The sequence below is a fragment of the Prinia subflava genome, chromosome 8 (assembly GCF_021018805.1).
Source record: "Prinia subflava isolate CZ2003 ecotype Zambia chromosome 8, Cam_Psub_1.2, whole genome shotgun sequence".
Taxonomy (NCBI): Eukaryota; Metazoa; Chordata; class Aves; order Passeriformes; family Cisticolidae; genus Prinia; species Prinia subflava.
Window position 1 is genome coordinate 34585602 of NC_086254.1, and position 17432 is coordinate 34603033.

Genomic DNA, 17432 nt, shown 5'->3' on the forward strand with positions numbered 1-17432 from the left:
TGAGCCCATACCATTAAAATGATTTAAACTGAAATCCTGGACTCCTGGATGATGAAAAGGCTCATGTAGGGGTGAGTACTTAGCAGGACTCTGGGTGTGTCTCACTGTCCATTTTTCTGGGCACTGAAACCTCTGGTAAAGCCCAAATCTTTTGAATGTTTGGCACAGCTGGGGCATGTGCCACCTCCAGGCTTCCTAAGGGAAACCTCATTTTGTTATTTGCAATTAAACAAAGGCAGCAGATGTGCAAAAGAACACAAATCTAAAATTCTCTCCTAAGCAAAAAAGCTAGATCATCTTTTGATTTTATAAAATCCATTTTTTCCCTTGTATTCTTTTTCCTCCATCTAAAGACAAGGAGAAGGTGGTGGAAAGCTCTCCTCCCTTGGGCTTGCTGAGTGCAGTGTTTATTCTTGCTTTTAGATGAGTCCTCCGGGAGGGCCAGGGCAGCCTTGCCAAGGGGTGGGAGGAGAGACCATTTGCAAGGGGCATCTTCCAGCAGAATTCCCAAGTGTGACACATTCCTGTCACTTCCTCCTTTGTTCCAGCCCCACCAGCTGAGTTATAACTTTCTTAAAGCTGGCTCTTGAATGAGAAAGCAGGGAATGGATGGAGGCTGTGCCTGACCAGCAGCAAGGGTTCATTCTTGGAAATGTGGAGGGAAGGACACGGGATGTTCCTGGCCCTCAGGGAACAATTTCTCTGTGGCTGGCTTGGTTTCCTCACACAGAAAACAGCCCTTTCAAAAGGTTGTATTGCTCCTCAGTTTTTCCTTTGGGAGCCCTGGGACTTTCCCTTTAACACAGAGGAGAGTGAGGTTTAAAATGAGCAGCTCTCGAGCCAACGGGGCTCTGGGGAGACGCTGCTGAGGAATGGGGATGTTCAGCATTTTGGAAGAAAAAGGAAAAATATTCCATACCTTTCCTGGATGGAATCACTGCAAGGGGAGCAGCTCTTTTTGCTTTGCTACTCCAGAGTGAGCACACACCATCCTGGTCCTTGCAGGGCATTCCCAGGCTGTCACCTCCTCTGTCAGCTCTCCCTGCACCCCTCACCGCTGCTGTGCCCAGCCCGACAGCTCAGCGTGGCTGGGGCTGGCCACGCTCCTGCCATGCTCTGCCACTCCTGGCTGCATTCACCAGCAACAGCTCCTGACATTTCTGACATTTCTCTGCCTGCTGCTTGCCCTGCCCTGCCTGGAGGCTTTTTGCATCACCCCTACTCGTGTGTGTGAGCACAGCGCTCTCAGTTCCACATCAGTGCTGCAAATACAGATTTCATGGATTCAGCAGGGAAGGGGGAATGGTTTAGGAGTGCTCCTCCACGATCCTGGGCTGCTCTCCCCACCCCAGCCCAGCTGGGGACATGAATAAAAGATCCAGAACAAAGAGGGTGGTGAGGAAGGGAAGGAACAAGCAGAGCAAGAGGAATGGAAACAGCAGCAGCTGAGCACGAGCCAGCCCAGCCTTCCTCAGCAGCTGAATGCTGAGTTTTTCTAAACTGCTCATTAATTTTTCACATCACTCCTCAGCAACTCTATTATTGGAGTTGGAATTTCAGCCTGCTGTGTGACAAATCCCTCTTCCTGAATTCTTCTGGGAAGGGAGGCAAGAGATCCATCTCTACTCAGACCTGAATACACCACATACCAGAACCTGCTGGAAGTCACTCCAGTTCTCCTCCTTTTAGACCATGCTCCCAGGGATGCACAGGGTGGGATTGTTGGGGTGTCTGTGCAGGGCCAGGGTTTAGACTGGAAGCTTTTTGTGAGTTCCTTCCAGTTCAGGGTATTCTATGATGCTATGATTCCTGAAACAGACTTCCGCTTTGTAAAGCAATTTATTTATGTTCCAAATCTGGCTTGACTGGATCCACACCTTGATGATATTCCCTGGATGTCATTCATATTTTTCAGACACATTCTTTTCCCAGTAGAGGAAAATGTCGGATTTATGAGGAGCTGGAGTGTGTGGTTTGTTCCATCTCTTATTAGAGTGTCAAACCAGCAGAAAATCTATCATGTTTCTTCTGCTTTTCTTCATATGAACAGTACTTAAAGAAAGCACATCAAGTGGAAATTAAAGAAATTTAGTCATAAAACTCATAGGGAAGCACCAACAGGAAAGATCAAAAAAGCAGAGAACAAAGAAGGCAGAAATAAAATAGCCTGACAAACATTAGAATCGATACTAAAAGGGGAGAAAAGAAGTACAAAAGGCTCAAAAAGCCCCACAGAAACTGTGTAAAAAAGCAATGCCTGGCTTTAGAAATGAGAAATGCAAGGAATTAAACAAATTATTTCAGATCTCATCCTATCAGAGAGAAATCTGATTTCAAAAAAAAAGCAGCAACTATAGAGACAGTTTGATAAAAGGCTGTACAATAAAAGATTTGAAAATTGCATCTTCCAACTACTTTAGAGAATGGCAAAAGAAAGGGATACATATTAAAATACACTAATGCTGCAACAAGGAATACAAAATGCTCTGTTAGTGGGGAAAAAAAAGGTATTTTGACAGGTGTATTGAGATTTACCAGCAATCTGAGCGACCCCATCAGAAAAAACAGGCACTGAAAGAATAATTTTAGAATAGCTCCAACAACTGACTGGGAAGACACAGAAGCAAACAGCTCACAATTATTTCTGTGGCTAGAAAAAGATCAAACCTTATTGCAGGGCTATTTTTATGGGAGGCGAAGTAGGGCAGTCCTGTCCCACTGCTTGGGATAATAATGCAAACAAAGGCTCCTTGAGAGCACCACTGGGATAAAACCCCAGCACCTCACGGGCTGTGAGCAGAGCCCCAGCACGGCTCCCTGGAACACAGGGATTTCTGGAAAAATCTGCAATCCCACTGAACAGGGAAAGGAGCTCCTGGCCACAGCTCACCACTGCCAGGAGCTCTGAGCCTGCAGGGACTCAGAAAGGAGATTGACAGCAAGGAAAATGCACCTTCTCCTCCCAGAGCATCCTGCAGGATGCTGGGGCAGCATGGCCACAAAGCCACAGCAGCATTGGCTTGGAAATGGGGCTGCTGGAAACTCCCTCTTTGGAGCCAAAGGCATCACTCTAAAGTCAGCTGTAACATCTTTAACTTCTGCCTTCAAAAATCCAAACCACTAAAAAAAGCAATGAAGAAGCTGCTGGGACATGGGAAAGCAACATGTGGGTGTTACCAGGAAGTCACCTTTGATTGCATCGGGTTTATCCCATAATATTCCTACATTTAGAAGTTATCTTGGCTGCCTGGCACTGTTTAGCCATGTAAGACTGGATGTTTATTTGCAGAACCAAGCATTAAAACTGTTTTAGCCCTTGGGCCACCAGGCAAAATAGCTGGGCTGGTGCAGAGGCTACTGCTTCCATACCCGTGGTATTCCCAAAACCTTCCTGGAATTCAGCAAGGAACGCCTGGCACTGGAGTTCCAGCCCGAGGGCAGAGGGAATGGCTGTGATCCATCCTGACCCTGACGTCATTAAACTCCAAATCCATCCATGGGGAAATGAATCTCCCAACTGCTGCATTTAAACAGTGACAGCACATTCCAAGTGTTCTGTGGAAGCTTAGAGCCTCCGAGTTTGGGTTGGGCAGCTGGAATTCTGTGGAGGACAACTGTACTGGTTTGAAAGCAGAACCAGTGAGACTCCAAGTCAGAAATACAATTTCATAGAGAGAGAAGAAACAAACAACAAAAAAGGTTCATAAAATAAAAAAAAAAAATTAAAAAATTAAAAAATAAAAAAATAAAAGAATAAGATTAAAAAAATAATAAAAATAAAAATAAATTAAAAAAAATTAAAATCATTTAAAGATAAAATAAAATAAAATAATAATAATAAAAAATTAAAAAAAAAAATTTAAAAAAATGCAATAGTACAAAGGACCACTGACAGAGTCAGAATGCAAACCTGACACCCTGTTGGTCAGGGTGTTGGAAGCAGCCTGCAGTGAGTCCTCCCACAGTGACAGATGTGGCTCTGTTGAAGTAGAAATGATCCTCAAGATGGGTCCAGCCATCCTCGGGGAATCCAGTGGGAACAGCTCCTTTGGTGTTTGGGATTCCTGGTTTTATCCCATGGAAAGGCTTTGGCTCCTCCCGCTGGGTGAAGCATCTCCCAATGGGATGAGGTGATGTTATCAGTCATGGGAGAGGCCTTCAATGGCCCATTCACAGGGGATGTCCCTTGGAGGAGGATGGGTGGAGGCAGAGATAAGGAGGCCCTGCCTTATCTGGTGTTATCAGGTGTCCCATTAACAGAAGGCATTGCCCTCTTCCCCTCCTAGAGTTACAGAGATAAAGAACAATATCTCCTAACAGACTTCAACAGATGAAAATAGAACACACATTTTTGGTTACACATTTTGGTTACATTTTTCAACGCAAGACACCAATAGAACAAAGTCCAAGTTAACCATGCTCCCCTGCGAAGAGCAACGCCCTGAGGGGAGCACCCCACCCTCCCCTTGAGGGAGTAACCCTCATCGATAGCTTCGAAGTTATGGCGAGCAAAAGTGCTATTCTGCTATTCCCAGTGTGCTTTGCTGTTCCTGTGTTAATGTTTGTACCCCATTGGCCCTTCCCCTTTGCTCCGCCCCTGAGCTCTCAGATGATTGGCTCTGATGTTCTGCCCCACCCCCTGCCTTTCCCATATAAACCTCTGCTCCCGCTGACTCTCTGGCTCTTCGTCCCTGGACCCCTCTGAGGAAGCAGCTGAACAAAACCTCCTGCAGAACCCCACAGGAGGGCTCTGTCTCTTCCGTCAGTTCCTGCACAGCCGAGCTCAGAGCATGCAGAGAGGCAATAAATCATCAGCCCCCCACACTGAGATCAGTAACACGTTGTGAGCCCTGCTCAGAGCACTCCAACAGCCGGATAAATCATTCAGACCTTCATGGGGTGCTGAACATGTGCCTTCAGCAGCACCCACAGGGCTTCCCACATCCAAAAATACCACAGCCAGTAATATTTCAGAACACTGAAAGTCAGGCCATAAAATTTCCATTTAGTTACCTAAACGAGCAGCCTGATTTCCAGGAGCAATCCCATCAGAAGCACTTCAGACCACTTAATTAAGGCAACCAAACAAGGAAAAAATGCTTCATTAAGTAGAGCTGGTTGCACTAGGTATGACAGGTTTGTATGTTTGACCATTACATTTGCTAAGGAATTTGCTTTATTTCCCTGGACAGAGAAATCTGCAGGATATTTATTTCCTTTAACACAGGAACACTGCATCAGATGTGGCCAAATAAACTTTGGAGGAGTCACATGGGGGCTTGCCCAAGGAATTGGCTTTGGAAATAGGGTGAAAGCAGCACAAAATTCTTTGTACAGAAGGATTTTGTAGGCATACAAGGTGATTAAGTCTTCCTGGTCAGACATACCTCACTCCCAAAAACTTGGGCTGTTCTCCTGGGGCTGAAGTCTCCATCTCCATCTTCAAGCTGTCGATGTGAGTGATGGAGATGACGGTAGCAACCACGTACCAGGGCACCCCCATAAAGGAGCAGGCAACCATCAGAACGGCCACCCAGAACAAATCCAGATGATATCCAGCACCTTTCTGTGGAGGGAGACATGTTCTGTGGAACATTTCACTGAAGAAATCACTCAGAGGCAGCGGATGTGCCTCTGGGTTGTCCTTCTAAGGACTCTTCTCTGGAAGGTTGCAGCACTCTGCCCATCGCCTGCCGAGCATAATTCCACCGCACAACCTTCAGGGACCCACACAATGCATGGCTCCCACCCCGTGTCTCCCTGCCAGGGGGCACAGCACAGATTGTCCCCTATGAAATGATGTTTCCAGACCTCCAGGGCTTTGCATTTCACTGTCATTCTCCCACGAAAGCCTCAAGCCATGGGGAAAACAGGTTTCTTTTTGGGATCAGCCAATGGTACGATTCAAAGGACAGTAATGGTCAGGCGACTTTCCAAAAGAAAAAGGAAAATAAATGGTAAGATTCAAAACACCCAAATGCCTCAACCATTCTTATCCATCTCCTGCAGTTCCTGGGAGTCTCTTCTGCCTGGAAGAAGCATCCCACACTATCCATGGCCTATGAGGGATCAGTGTGAGGGCCCCTGAGGCAGTGACCATGGATGAAGGGAACAGGGAGTTTATGGGGGTTTAGCATGACTTGTGCCAGGGGAATAAGCAAGGGAACACCCCAATGCAGAGCAGGGCAGTGGAAACACCACGGGTGGGAGATGAAAATCATCACACCAGAGTAACCCACTCACCTCTGGGGCAAAGCCCAGGAGTTCAGGGACAACTTTTACAATTTAAAGCTTAAATATCCACCCTTTCTGAGCTTCCCCTTCTCATTTGAGTTCTGTTTTTTATTTTGTAGATGATGAGCTGAGGCTGCTGCTCTGCCCAGAGAGAGGTCCTTTGCAGGCCTTGAGTGGGATTATCTCCCTGGTGATACTCCAGGAATTTCAATGGAAAATGAGGGGCCATACAGGACTGGAATAAATTTCTCAAAATTCCATCAGTCAGCAAATAAGAAAAAATTGTAATTGCTGTGGATAAATGTAATGTGGCTGGATCTGACGGTATTTCACATTGCAGAATAACTGTCTCCTTTGGGTGTTTAAATTGTGCCTTCTACATCCATTGCTAAATTTCCATTAGGTCTTACAGAGCATGGAAAAGGTTTCAAAGGTAATTAAATTCTTACAAAATGTTAAAAAAATAAGCAGCTGGCTAAGAGACAGGCAGGGGAAGCATCCTAAGTGATGGAGACATCACTGTGTGAGCTGGGAGTGCAGCAGCCACTGGAGTGCTGGGTGGAGAGTGCAAATCCCAGGGGAAGCTCAGCCAGGACCTGGAATTAGTCATGAGATTAAACCTGCTCCATCAGCCCCAGCGTGTGGGGACAGCGTGGGGCCAGGGGACACACAGGACTGTGCTTCTCCTCAAGTGCTCCACAGGCCTCTGGAGCATCAGGCCTCAATGCCAGGGAACTTCTGGCCTTACCCCACTTTCTGCAGGAGCCTGGAGAGGTCTTTGCTGTTACTCAGAACAGGAGTCGGTGCATGCAGTCACCACAGGAAGGGTGGTCTAGCAGTGCATGTTATTTATTCATGGTCTGGAGCTGCATTGGGCCCTGGAGTGTCACCATCCTCTGCTCTTTGCAATGCATCTCGTTTATTTATGCTTGTAAACAATTGTTTTCTGTACCCTTTCCCCCATAACTCCCAGTGAAAATTCTAGAGTCTGAAAAGACTGGAAATGCACATTTCCCAGAAATATGACTTTTTTAGTGATTGTTTCTGGGTATTTAAAATAACTCTGGCCTGGATTGCAATTATTCTGTGAGAAAGAAACTCAGCATTGCCCCACCCCTGGGAGTGTCCAAGGCCAGGTTGGATGGGGCTTGGAGCAGTCTGGTCCAGTGGAAGGTGCCCCTTTAGGGAAGCTGAATAAGATGAGCTTTAAGATTTCCTTCCAGCCCAAACCATTCAGTGATTTTATGATTCCAGGGAGGTGTGAAATGAGTTTTCTATTTCCCCTGTACAATATTCCATCTTCAAATCCAAGAGGTGAAGCACAAAGGCACTCATGTCCCTCCTGCCCTGCTGTCCCCAGGGATGTCGCTGGCAGAAGAGCTTTTCCTGGTGGATTGATGCTGTCCCTCAGGTGTGGCTGTGTCCACAAGGACAGTCCCCAGGGCACTGGGGGATTTGCAGGGAGCTTACAGGTCCCAAGAGATCCCTGATCAGAGCTCCTCAGCTGTGCAGATCCCTTCCCTGGGATGTGACAGAAGCTCTCTCAGGGCACTGCTCCCACGCCTCCCTGGAGCTGGGATGTTCCCCAGCCCTCTCAGGGACACCAGCCCACCTTGCAAACATGCAGGGTGTGCAGATCCCTCGTTATCCCTCTCCATGTTTCACCCCAGCCCTTCCCAGGAGTGCTGATCAGAGCAGGAATTGCAGCTCAGCAGGGCCTGGCTTGCTGAGGCAAACAAAGTACTGCTGGAATAAACACAGGAGAAAAATGGACTCAGTGTCCTTCCTATTTTTATTTTCTTTCCTAGCCAAGCTGCCTGCTCCTTGGGATTTGGATTCCTTCAGCTGCACAGAAGGGCACGTGATTTATTGAAATTGGAAAGCTTGCAGACAAAAAAGGCTGTGAAATTATTTTGTATCTGACACAATCATTAGTGGTATTATTTCTTTTGGAGCTGGGAAGGACACTTATAAAACATCTAACAAGCTGCTAAGGAGATTGCCTAAAGCAGTGATTTTCAGAATGTGCTGCTGGAGCCCATTCTTTGTGCTCTGCACATATATCAAGCTCCAGTTTCTTTTTATGGAAAGGACTTCAAATAATATTTCTGATGGTGTTTATGACAGTTTGCTGGTCACCCTCTTCAAATATATGCCACCTGCTGATGGCATGATATGGAGATGTCTGAAAGAGGCCAGGACACTCTAAGCAAGTGTGTTGTGGGGCAGAGGGGCACCCAGAGCTCCTCTTCTGCTTTCTGACTCCCTCTGTGCCCCTTGCAAACCCCCCAAACCTGAGCACTGAGCCTGGTATCAGTCTCTAAGGATGCTCTTGGAGGGGTGTGGATGGTCTCCTGTGGCTATCCCACTTTGCCTGCTGCAGCCACAACTTGTCCAGCGGTCCAGCCTGCTTGGAGGTACTGGTCCAGACAGAAGGGGTGCTGGTGGAAGGCACCGTCTGTGGGACAGGCACCTACTTCATCATAGAATCATCACAGAATGGGTTGGAAGGACCTTAAAGCCCATCCAGTCCCACCCCTGCCATGGCAGGGACACCTCCCACTGTCCCAGGGTGCTCCAAGCCCTGTCCAGCCTGGCCTTGGGCACTCCCAGGGATCCAGGGGCAGCCACAGCTGCTCTGGGCACCCTGTGCCAGGGCCTGCCCACCCTTCCAGGGAACAATTCCTTCCCAATATCCAATCTAAACCTACTCCCTTTCAGTGTGAAGCCATTCCCCCTTGTCCTGTCACTCCAGGCCTTTCTCAGTAGTTTCTCTCCATCTTTCCTGTTGGCTCCATCAGGTCCTGCAGGGCTGTAATTATGTCACCCCAGAGCCTTCTCTTCTCCAGGCTGAACAATTCCAGCTCTCTCAGCCTTTCCTCACAGCAGAGCTGTTCCATCCCTCTGATCACCTCTGTGCCTGCTCTGGAGCCACTCCAGAAGGTTCCATGACCTTGCTGGATGTGTTTCCCCCAGGTATCTGGAGAAGGATTTGGATGGGCTGGAGAGCAGAGCCCAGCCTGACCTCCTGGCAGCTCTGCTCTCACCTCGAGCGGAGCTCCAGCACAACAACTCTGCCACATCAGAGACTGCCTGTGCCTCCTCCTCCCTGAGGGGAGCAAATCCAAGGATTTGGCAATTTGTGCTGGCCAGATCTGCTCTGGGAAACTCTTATTTCCCTGGCTGAGAGGGCTGTGACTTGAGCAGGACATGCTTTCCTAGTGGTGAGTGTGGAGTTTGTTATCAGTAACCCCAGCCCTCGCCTGGCACTTTGTACCAGCGGGTCCCAAAGCCTTTTGTGGAAAAAGGCCAAAATCATGGACACCCTTGTAAAGCTGAGACACAAAAACCAACAGGCTCAGACAAAGTCACTCCACAGGCAGCTGGCAGGGCTGCAGACTCAGACCCACCGTCCCCAAGGCCAGCCCAGTGCTCCAGCCCTGCCATTCCCATCCTCAGCACTGGGCTGGCCACTGCTAACTGCAGGTGGATGGCAGGAGCTGTTGTCATGGATACAGCATCCACAGGCTTTGCTCCTGCTCTTCCACAGGAGCTCTGTGGGCTTCAGACACCACTGCAGCCATCAGCACAGGAAGGGTGATTAATTTACAGACCGAACGGGCACCTCTGGGACTGACCAAGCTGGTGGAGTCACCGATGTCTCCAGCACCAACAGCTGCCAGGACCTGTTGGAGTCACCTCCCATCAATACTGCCCAGGATTTACACACAGTGTCTTGGTTTGGAAAGACAGGTGTCTGCCAGGGAAAGCTGGAGCTTCCCTTGGAATGGAGAATGTAAACCCCCTCCCTCTGAATTATTATAATTTTGAAATTAAGGGGCTTTTAGGCAAAGGTATGGGAACGGGAATAACAGTTCTTTACCAGGAATATTAAAAAAAAATATACAAATGTAGTAGTACAAAAAACCAAGCAAAAAAAGAAATCCTAGAAACACTGACAGAGTCAGAACACAGCCTGACTCCCTGTTGCTCAGGGGGTTGGCAGCAGCCCAGTCCAGCCCTCCTGCAGTGCCAGATGTGGTTCTGTTGGAGCAGAGATGATCCTGTAGCAGGGGCAGTTTTCCTCTGAAGGTGCAGTGGGGTGAGCTGAGTCTGCTCTTCCTCTGGGAATGCAGAGCACACAGGCTGTGCTGGGCTCTGAATGCCAGGGTTTATCCAGGTGGGAATGCAGTGCACACAGGCTGTGCTGGGCTCTGAATCCCAGGGTTTATCCAGGTGGGAATGCAGTGCACACAGGCTGTGCTGGGCTCTGAATGCCAGGTTTTATCCAGGTAGGACACAGCTTGTGCCCTCCCTGCACCACAGCACCTCTCTCTCCTTGGCTGGTGTCTTTCCTTCCAAATGGGTGGAGAGAAACACCCCAGCCACACACACAGAGGCAGCCCCTGAGCAGGTTGTGGCTGCAGAGTGACCCAGGTGAGAACCAATCTATAATGCTGATAATTTGGCTGAAATAGTGTAGATTATGGGGAAAAGGTGCAGCCAATGACTATTTTGGCCTCTTCCCATGCCCTTTCTTATTCAGAGGATCATGGAATATCCTCTGCTGGAAGAGACCCCACAAGGATCATGGAGTGATCATGCTGTGAGACTATGATCTTTGTGCAGCCAGGGCCATTCCAAAGTGGTTTTTTCCTTTTTCGAACACTGAGTTTACCATTAGATGTGCCTGAGAAAGCACAGATAAAGCCATATATTTAGTGTAAAAATGGTGATCTTTGGTACTTAGTGTCTGCAATCAGAAAAAAAAATTTAATAAACAACCAAACAAATAAATAAACTCAATTATTTGCTGTGTTCAGAATCCAGGGAGATTCAAATTCCAAAAGGAGAACTGTAGACAGCTGGTCAGAGAGCACTGAACCTGCTTGGCAAAGCATTATGGCACTTAAGACAAACTTAGAAATTAAGTTCCCCTTCAATAACCCAAAATTTTATAACTCGTCCCTAATCTAGGAACATGATTAATCATTAAATATTCCTGCAGGAATAAGAAACTGCTTTCACATGTTCTCATAGTCATTGCTGATGAAATGGAGGCCTCCAAGTGAGGCTGCTTTGCACAGGCCCAGGTGTACCTGCCTAACTGCAGAGTAATTAAGGAGCCCTGTTCCCCCCTAATTGGCCAGGACAGGTCCTGGCTCCTTCCCAGACCTGTCAGTCCCTGAGGGTCCCACCTTGCCCCATCCCAGGCACTATAAAAAGGCAGGAGGTGCTGCTGGAGCATCGTGGGTTCCTGGTTCTCCCTTGCTGGTGGTCTGCTCACCTCCCACAGGTAAACAAAAGGTGCTGTTCTGCAATTTGCAGCAGGAATGTTCAGGTGTTGGGGTGTGTTGGCAGCAGGGCAGGCCCTTGGGCTCTGTTTCTCCTCAGTTCTGCTGTTATTGTTTCTTTTAGTCAAGGATTTCTTGAGGCTTTGGTGGGGAGGTGATGTCTTTTCTAGGGCTACCTGAAAACAGAGGCTGGGGAAAATTAAGGGAATAAAAAGCAGTTCTATTTATTGAAGGGCCGGCAGGTACATTTCAGGAAGACAAAGCTCCTCTGGCTCTGCACCCAAAATGGACCCGGGGGTCACAGGTTTTCACACTTTGATAAGTTTGGCCCATTTGTACACTGGGGGTTCATCTCCCAATTACAGCTTCAGGTAATGAAGTCATTTACCTCCAGTTTGCTCCCCCAACTCACTTTAGTTTACCTTTCTCAGGGCCTGAGGCAGGGAGGTGCCCTTGATTCCCAGGAGAGGAATTGTTGTGTCTGACCAAAATGGGAAAAGCAGCAGCTGGCACTGTGTGTGGGGTTTAGAGTTATACAGTACAGAATTGCAGGATTGCAAATATATGAAAAAAAAAGAAAATCTAAAATCCTAAGGCATCAGAGGAAGGGAGTACCTTGTGCCTCCCCTAAATATGTTAATAATATTTGGTCTCTAGGGTGAGGAAAGAATGTTCTCCTTGTTCCTTTATCACAAACCACCTGGAACTTAAACTTGAAACCAGGCAGATTTGCAAGTGGCACAGAACCCCCCTCCTAGGAGGCTGTTTTGGGGTTTCCCCTGAACAGGCAGTAAGGGAACTTCTCTCTTTTATGACCCTAGAGTGAAGTGTCCCCTTGGAAGGGGATCTTTTCCTGGAGCCTTGGTGTTCTTGCATTCCAGCTGCCATGGCCTCTGCTGTGCCTGAGGAGAAGGAGGTTGCCCAGAGCTCCCCAGAGGAAGAACAGGAGGTCAGTGCTCTCTGTGGGGTGTGAGGAGGGGCAGCCCCTGGGTGCAGGGTGAGGTGCTGGCCCTGCTGTGGCTCAGGGGAGCTGAGCCCCCCAAAATGGGACTTTGCTCTGCTCAGGCTGTGCCCTGCAGCTTCTGGGTGACAACACAGACAAAGACATGGATCTCAAGTCCCTGTAACCTCTTAGGCTCAGAAAAGTTACCTGGTTCCTGACTAGGAAAGCTGTTTCCCTAACTCAGGATCCTGGCTCCTGGCAAGCAGTGCTCCCAAGGAAAGACTCCAATCTTTCAGCCTCCCTGAGACCTGCTGCTCCTGCTCTGCTCCTGTGACCAGCAGCATCTGTGCAGGCAAGGGTGGGGTCTGTCAGCTTAAAACCAGCCCAGTCCTGGCTGGTGGAGCTTTTCTTAGGACATTGGCTTGTCAAGCAACCCTTCCAGGTGAACTGGAGATGCGTATGTGGCAGAAGAATTGAGGTTGCCTCCAAACTTGGTTGTTCTTTGTGCTGGAGGAAAGTTTCCCTGGGGTGGACCATCATTAATGCCAAAGCTCCTCAGCTCTTGTCATGACTGAGTTATGGATTTAATTAAATGTGTGAGCAAGGCAGGAGTTTCTCCCTTGGCTAGGCCAGGTGATTTGGTGGCAATTCCTCCCAAACATGGAATTTCAGGGCAGAACTGCTCTGGGCCACGTTTGGAGCTTTGAGGCTGCACTTTTCTTTGCTCTTGCAGGCTGCAGTGAAGGAGGTGGCCAATCTGAGCCTGGTGAGCTCTGCCTGTGACGTGGTTTCTGCAGCTTACACCTCCACCAAGGAGAGCCACCCCTACCTGAGTTCTGTGTGTGCTGCTGCAGAGAAGGGAGTGCAGAGTGTGACCCAGGCCAGCTGTGTGCAGCCAGTGCTGGCCACCCTGGAGCCCCACGGTAAATCCCTGGGAGGGGCTCTGGCTCCTTCCACACCTGGGAGGGGTCCTGGGATGAGGAAATGCACCTCTCCATTGCCATAGTGAAAGGACAACCCCTGGACAAAGCTGGGCCCTAATCCCAGCAATGGGATGGAGAGTCAGGGACTGGCTCTGATGCTGACTTTCCTAAAACTGATTTTTGCAAGGTGGAACTTGAGGTGAAATTGCAGAAAACCAGGTTTTGACACTTTTTTTTGGTTCTCTCTTCAGTTGCTGCAGCAAGTCAGTATGCTTCCAAGGGCTTGGATAAACTGGGGGAGAAGCTGCCACTCCTTCAAAAGCCAGTGGAACAGGTAAGAATTAAAGGCTGGGCTGTCCCTGGCAGGCAGAGGGGCCTGGCTCTTGTGGGTTTTCTAAGCTGGGGAGTGATGTAGGCTCACCCACCTGAGTGTGTCATGCAGGTTGCTACCAGAGCAAACACTTTTCTGCCACTGCTGTTTGTCCTCTTGGTGCAGTCCAGGATTTCAGGGTGAGACACAACCCACTCCATGATCTGCCATTCCCCCTGTTCTCCAGATTCTCTCTGACACAAAGGAGCTGGTGTCATCCAAAGTGGCTGAGGTGAAGGAGGCTGTGAGCAGCAGAGTGCTGGAGGTGCTGGAGGTCACCAAGGACACTCTGCAGAGCAGCGTGGGGGCTGCCAGACCCGCAGGGACTGGTGCTGCTGGGCTGGCTCTGGAGCCTGCAGCGGGACAGACGGGTGCCTGTGGGGCAGAGGATGTGCTGGGGAGAGCAGAAGATGACTCTCTCCCTATTGGAAATGAGGAGTTAGGTAAGGAAAGGGTGGCTGTGGCTATGGAAGTGGGAACTGTTGGACTGGGGATGGTCAGGCCCATTCCTCACCCCACTACTCTGGAATGGGGTTGATTTGCTGGAATCCACCTGGGTTCTAAATCTGCAGAAACACAAACAAGCCCTTTTGTCCCCAGTTAATATAGAGAAGGTGTACCTTTGATTTGCCCTGTTTCTGGATTTCTGAGCTAAAGGATTTTCCTTTAATTTTCCCCGTGTGTACACATTCGGGAAGAAGAGAATCCTAGAATGGTTTGGATTGGAAGGCACTTCAAAGCTCATTTGGGGCTTCTCACCATGGGCAGGGACACCTTCCTCCATCCCAGGCTGCTCCAAGTCCTCTCCAGCCTGGCCTTGGGCACTCCCAGGGATGGGGCAGCCCCAGCCTCTCTGGGCACCCTTTGGCAGTGCCACACTGGAGGGTGCCTGGCAGCTGGTGTGGGCTCTCCTGTGCTGTGCCCCTGTGACTGAGCCCTGCCTGTGTCCCCAGCCCAGCTGGCCGTGTGTGAGGAGGGCATGGATGTGCTGCCCCTGGAGCAGCAGCGCCGCCACAGGAGGTACTTTGTGCGCCTGGGCTCTCTCTCAGAGGAGCTTCGCCTCTTTGCCCACCTGCACTCCACAGCCAGGATCCAGCAGGTCTGGCAGGGCATGCAGGGGGCCCTGGCACAGCTCCACTGCATCCTCGAGCTGGTAGGTAGAGCCCAGCCCCAGGAAGGAGGGGACCAAAGCCCTGATCTTGTCTCAGCTTCACTGCTGTGCTGAGGAGCTTTGCAGTTCCCCGGCTGATCTGTCTGTCCTGGCACTCTGATCTTCCCCTGCCACAGATTGAGGCGTTTAAGCAAGGATTTAATCAAAAGCTGCAGGAGGGGCAGGAGAAACTCTACCGGATGTGGCTGGACTGGAGTAGGAAGTATCTCACAGAGAGTGGAGATGAAAGCCCTGCAGAGCCAGAGGTACCAGCCTGGGGAGGAGGCAAAGGGCTCTGGGCATCCCCTTGATTTTTGTCTTTTAAGTGACTCATTCCTGATCGTGTCCTTCCTGCCTCCTCCCAGGAGATGGAGTGTCTGACCCTGCTGATGGCTCGCAGGATCACCCAGCAGCTGCACCTCACCTGCTGTGGGCTGGTGGCTGCCATCCAGGGCCTTCCCTGCAGCCTGCAGGACAAGCTCAAGCAGGCCCTCAGTGCCATCAAAGAGCTGCACACTGCCTTCTCCGTGGCGAGCTCCTTCCAGGATTTGTCCAGCAGTGTCTTGACACGGAGCCAGAGGGAGCTGGCTGTGATCCAGGAGCACATGGAGGAGCTGCTGCACTACCTCAAGAACAACGCTCCTCTGTCCTGGCTGGTGGGACCCTTCTCCCCCAGGGAGGAGAGGAAGGATCAAACCTTCCAGGAGGAGGAAGAGAAGAAGGATCAGTCCTCTGAGGAGGAGGAGGAGAGGAAGGATCAGTCCTCCCAAGAGGAGGAGGAGGCAGAGGCAGCAGGAGCTGGGCACCTGGAAACCTCCAGCACCCCCACATAAAGGATAAAACAATAATTGCAGTTGGCATTAAACTCTCAGTAAGTGTAAAGATTTGTCTTCCTAAAAGCTGCTTGTACTGGGTCATAACTGCTTAAAATAAAACTGCTGCATACAAAACCCCTGTCTCTGGTCTCTCTTGGACAAGGACTGGGAGTATTGCTCAGTGTGAGCTGTGCTCTTCCCACCCCTTCCTTGATGGAATCCCACTGTGCACTCAGGGATGCGGGGAGAGCAGCCAGTGGTACAGGAAGGCTCTTGGACCAGCACCAATGTTGTCCTGGGAAGCTGTAATTCCTTCTCTCTCCCAAGCCTGGAGGCAAAATGTGCCCTGCTGGCACTGTCCTGTGCTTGGGAGAGCTGCCAGAGCCCTGGCACCCCTTGGCATTGCTCTTCCAAGGCCAAATTCTCTTCCTGCATTTGTCTGCTGCAGCCTGGAGCAGGTTTCAGGTTGGTGGGGTGGCAGGTGTGGGTGGCAGACCCTTGCTGCCAGCACTGCCCTCTCCTGACCAGGCTTTCTGGGGAGCTCAGAGCTCTTCCAGGGCAGTGCCCACCTCCTTTTGAAAGAGGCTGGGGAGCCCAGTGCCCTCAGACTGGCCAGGAAATGCTGTGGGTTGGGCTGATGGGCCAGTGCCTGTGGGACTTGGAGAGGAAAAGCTCTGCTCCTGGCTCTTCATCCTTCTGGCTTCAAGAACAGAAGTGGAATCTGCTCTCATGTGAGTACTGCTTCTTCCAGAGATTTTTTTTTATTTAAAGATAATTAAAATTTTTTCATGGGGTTCAGAAACAGGGACCTGGGGATGGGGCTTTTTTTGTGCATGGTGGATGCAGGCTTGAAGAGGTGGAAATTCCTCCTCTCTCACACAGAAGTGACCCCCTTCCAACAGCCCTGTGGGTGAAGGCTTTGTGCTGAGGCAGCAGCGTGTGGGTTTGGGCAGCAATTATTCCTTTGTGCAACACAACCCCCTCCCAGAGGAAAGGTTTGGATCCTGATTCCCTGAGCTCAGCATGTACCAGACAAGGGTCTTCTTCCTGTAGCAACCAGTTTGTGTTGAAGGCAAAATAATCAGGCAGCTCAAGTTGCCAGACCAAGGTGTTGCTGAGATGTGAGAGAGAAATTGCAGGGGTCATCCCTGCACTGTGTGCTCTCAGCTGCAGAGGGAATTCTCTCTGGAAAAAAGCTCAGCAGTTCTGCCTCCTGTAACTCCTGCTGAACCTGGGAAGTGGGAATTGGGGATATTGGAGCCAGTCCTGCTGCTTGGTGGGAAATAAACTGTGTGTGATCTTCTTAATAGCAAAGTTGTACCCTACCACTTAGGAATGCCTGAAATTTAAACTTGCCTGATTATAAAAGGGAATTTTAAGGAATAGCTGGGCATTCCTGCTCTTGGTATTGATTTGTCAGTGCAGCACATCTGAGCTATGCTAACATAGTGCTTAGCCCAGCAAATCCTGCTGCTCCTGCCCATGGATCAGTGGGATGTGTTCCTCCATGGCCATTAAATCCATGTACTGTGAACATTCCTGGCTGCCTGGGCCCACAGCCCGTGGGACTCTCTGGGACCTCCAGTGCTGTGTGTGGCCAGAATCTCCCTGTGCTGGGGTTGGTGAGGAACAGCCCAGCACCTGTGAAGCTAAAAAAGCCTCAAAAAAGGCTGCAGAGACTGCAGCAGAAGAGCTGCCACAGG

The 17432-nt window shown here is 49.8% G+C and overlaps 1 protein-coding gene across 1 annotated transcript; it reads left to right on the forward strand.

Moving 5' to 3' along the window:
* The first annotated feature begins 9182 nt into the window (after positions 1–9182).
* LOC134554384 (perilipin-3-like) lies at positions 9183–15747 on the forward strand. The gene is made up of 9 exons (XM_063404928.1): positions 9183–9210; positions 12410–12477; positions 13205–13394; positions 13646–13728; positions 13952–14207; positions 14718–14917; positions 15052–15180; positions 15280–15623; positions 15699–15747. The coding sequence occupies exons 1-9, from the start codon at positions 9183–9185 to the stop codon at positions 15745–15747; spliced, it is 1347 nt and encodes a 448-aa protein (XP_063260998.1).
* Positions 15748–17432: the final 1685 nt, after the last annotated feature.

Excerpts from the sequence above, each read along its gene's own strand:
- LOC134554384 (XM_063404928.1), top strand. The coding sequence starts at position 9,183 with ATGACCTTGCTGGATGTGTTTCCCCCAG. Across the intron at positions 14,208-14,717 it reads TATTGGAAATGAGGAGTTAG|CCCAGCTGGCCGTGTGTGAG; the intron begins GTAAGGAAAGGG and ends CTGTGTCCCCAG. Across the intron at positions 14,918-15,051 it reads TCCACTGCATCCTCGAGCTG|ATTGAGGCGTTTAAGCAAGG; the intron begins GTAGGTAGAGCC and ends CCCCTGCCACAG.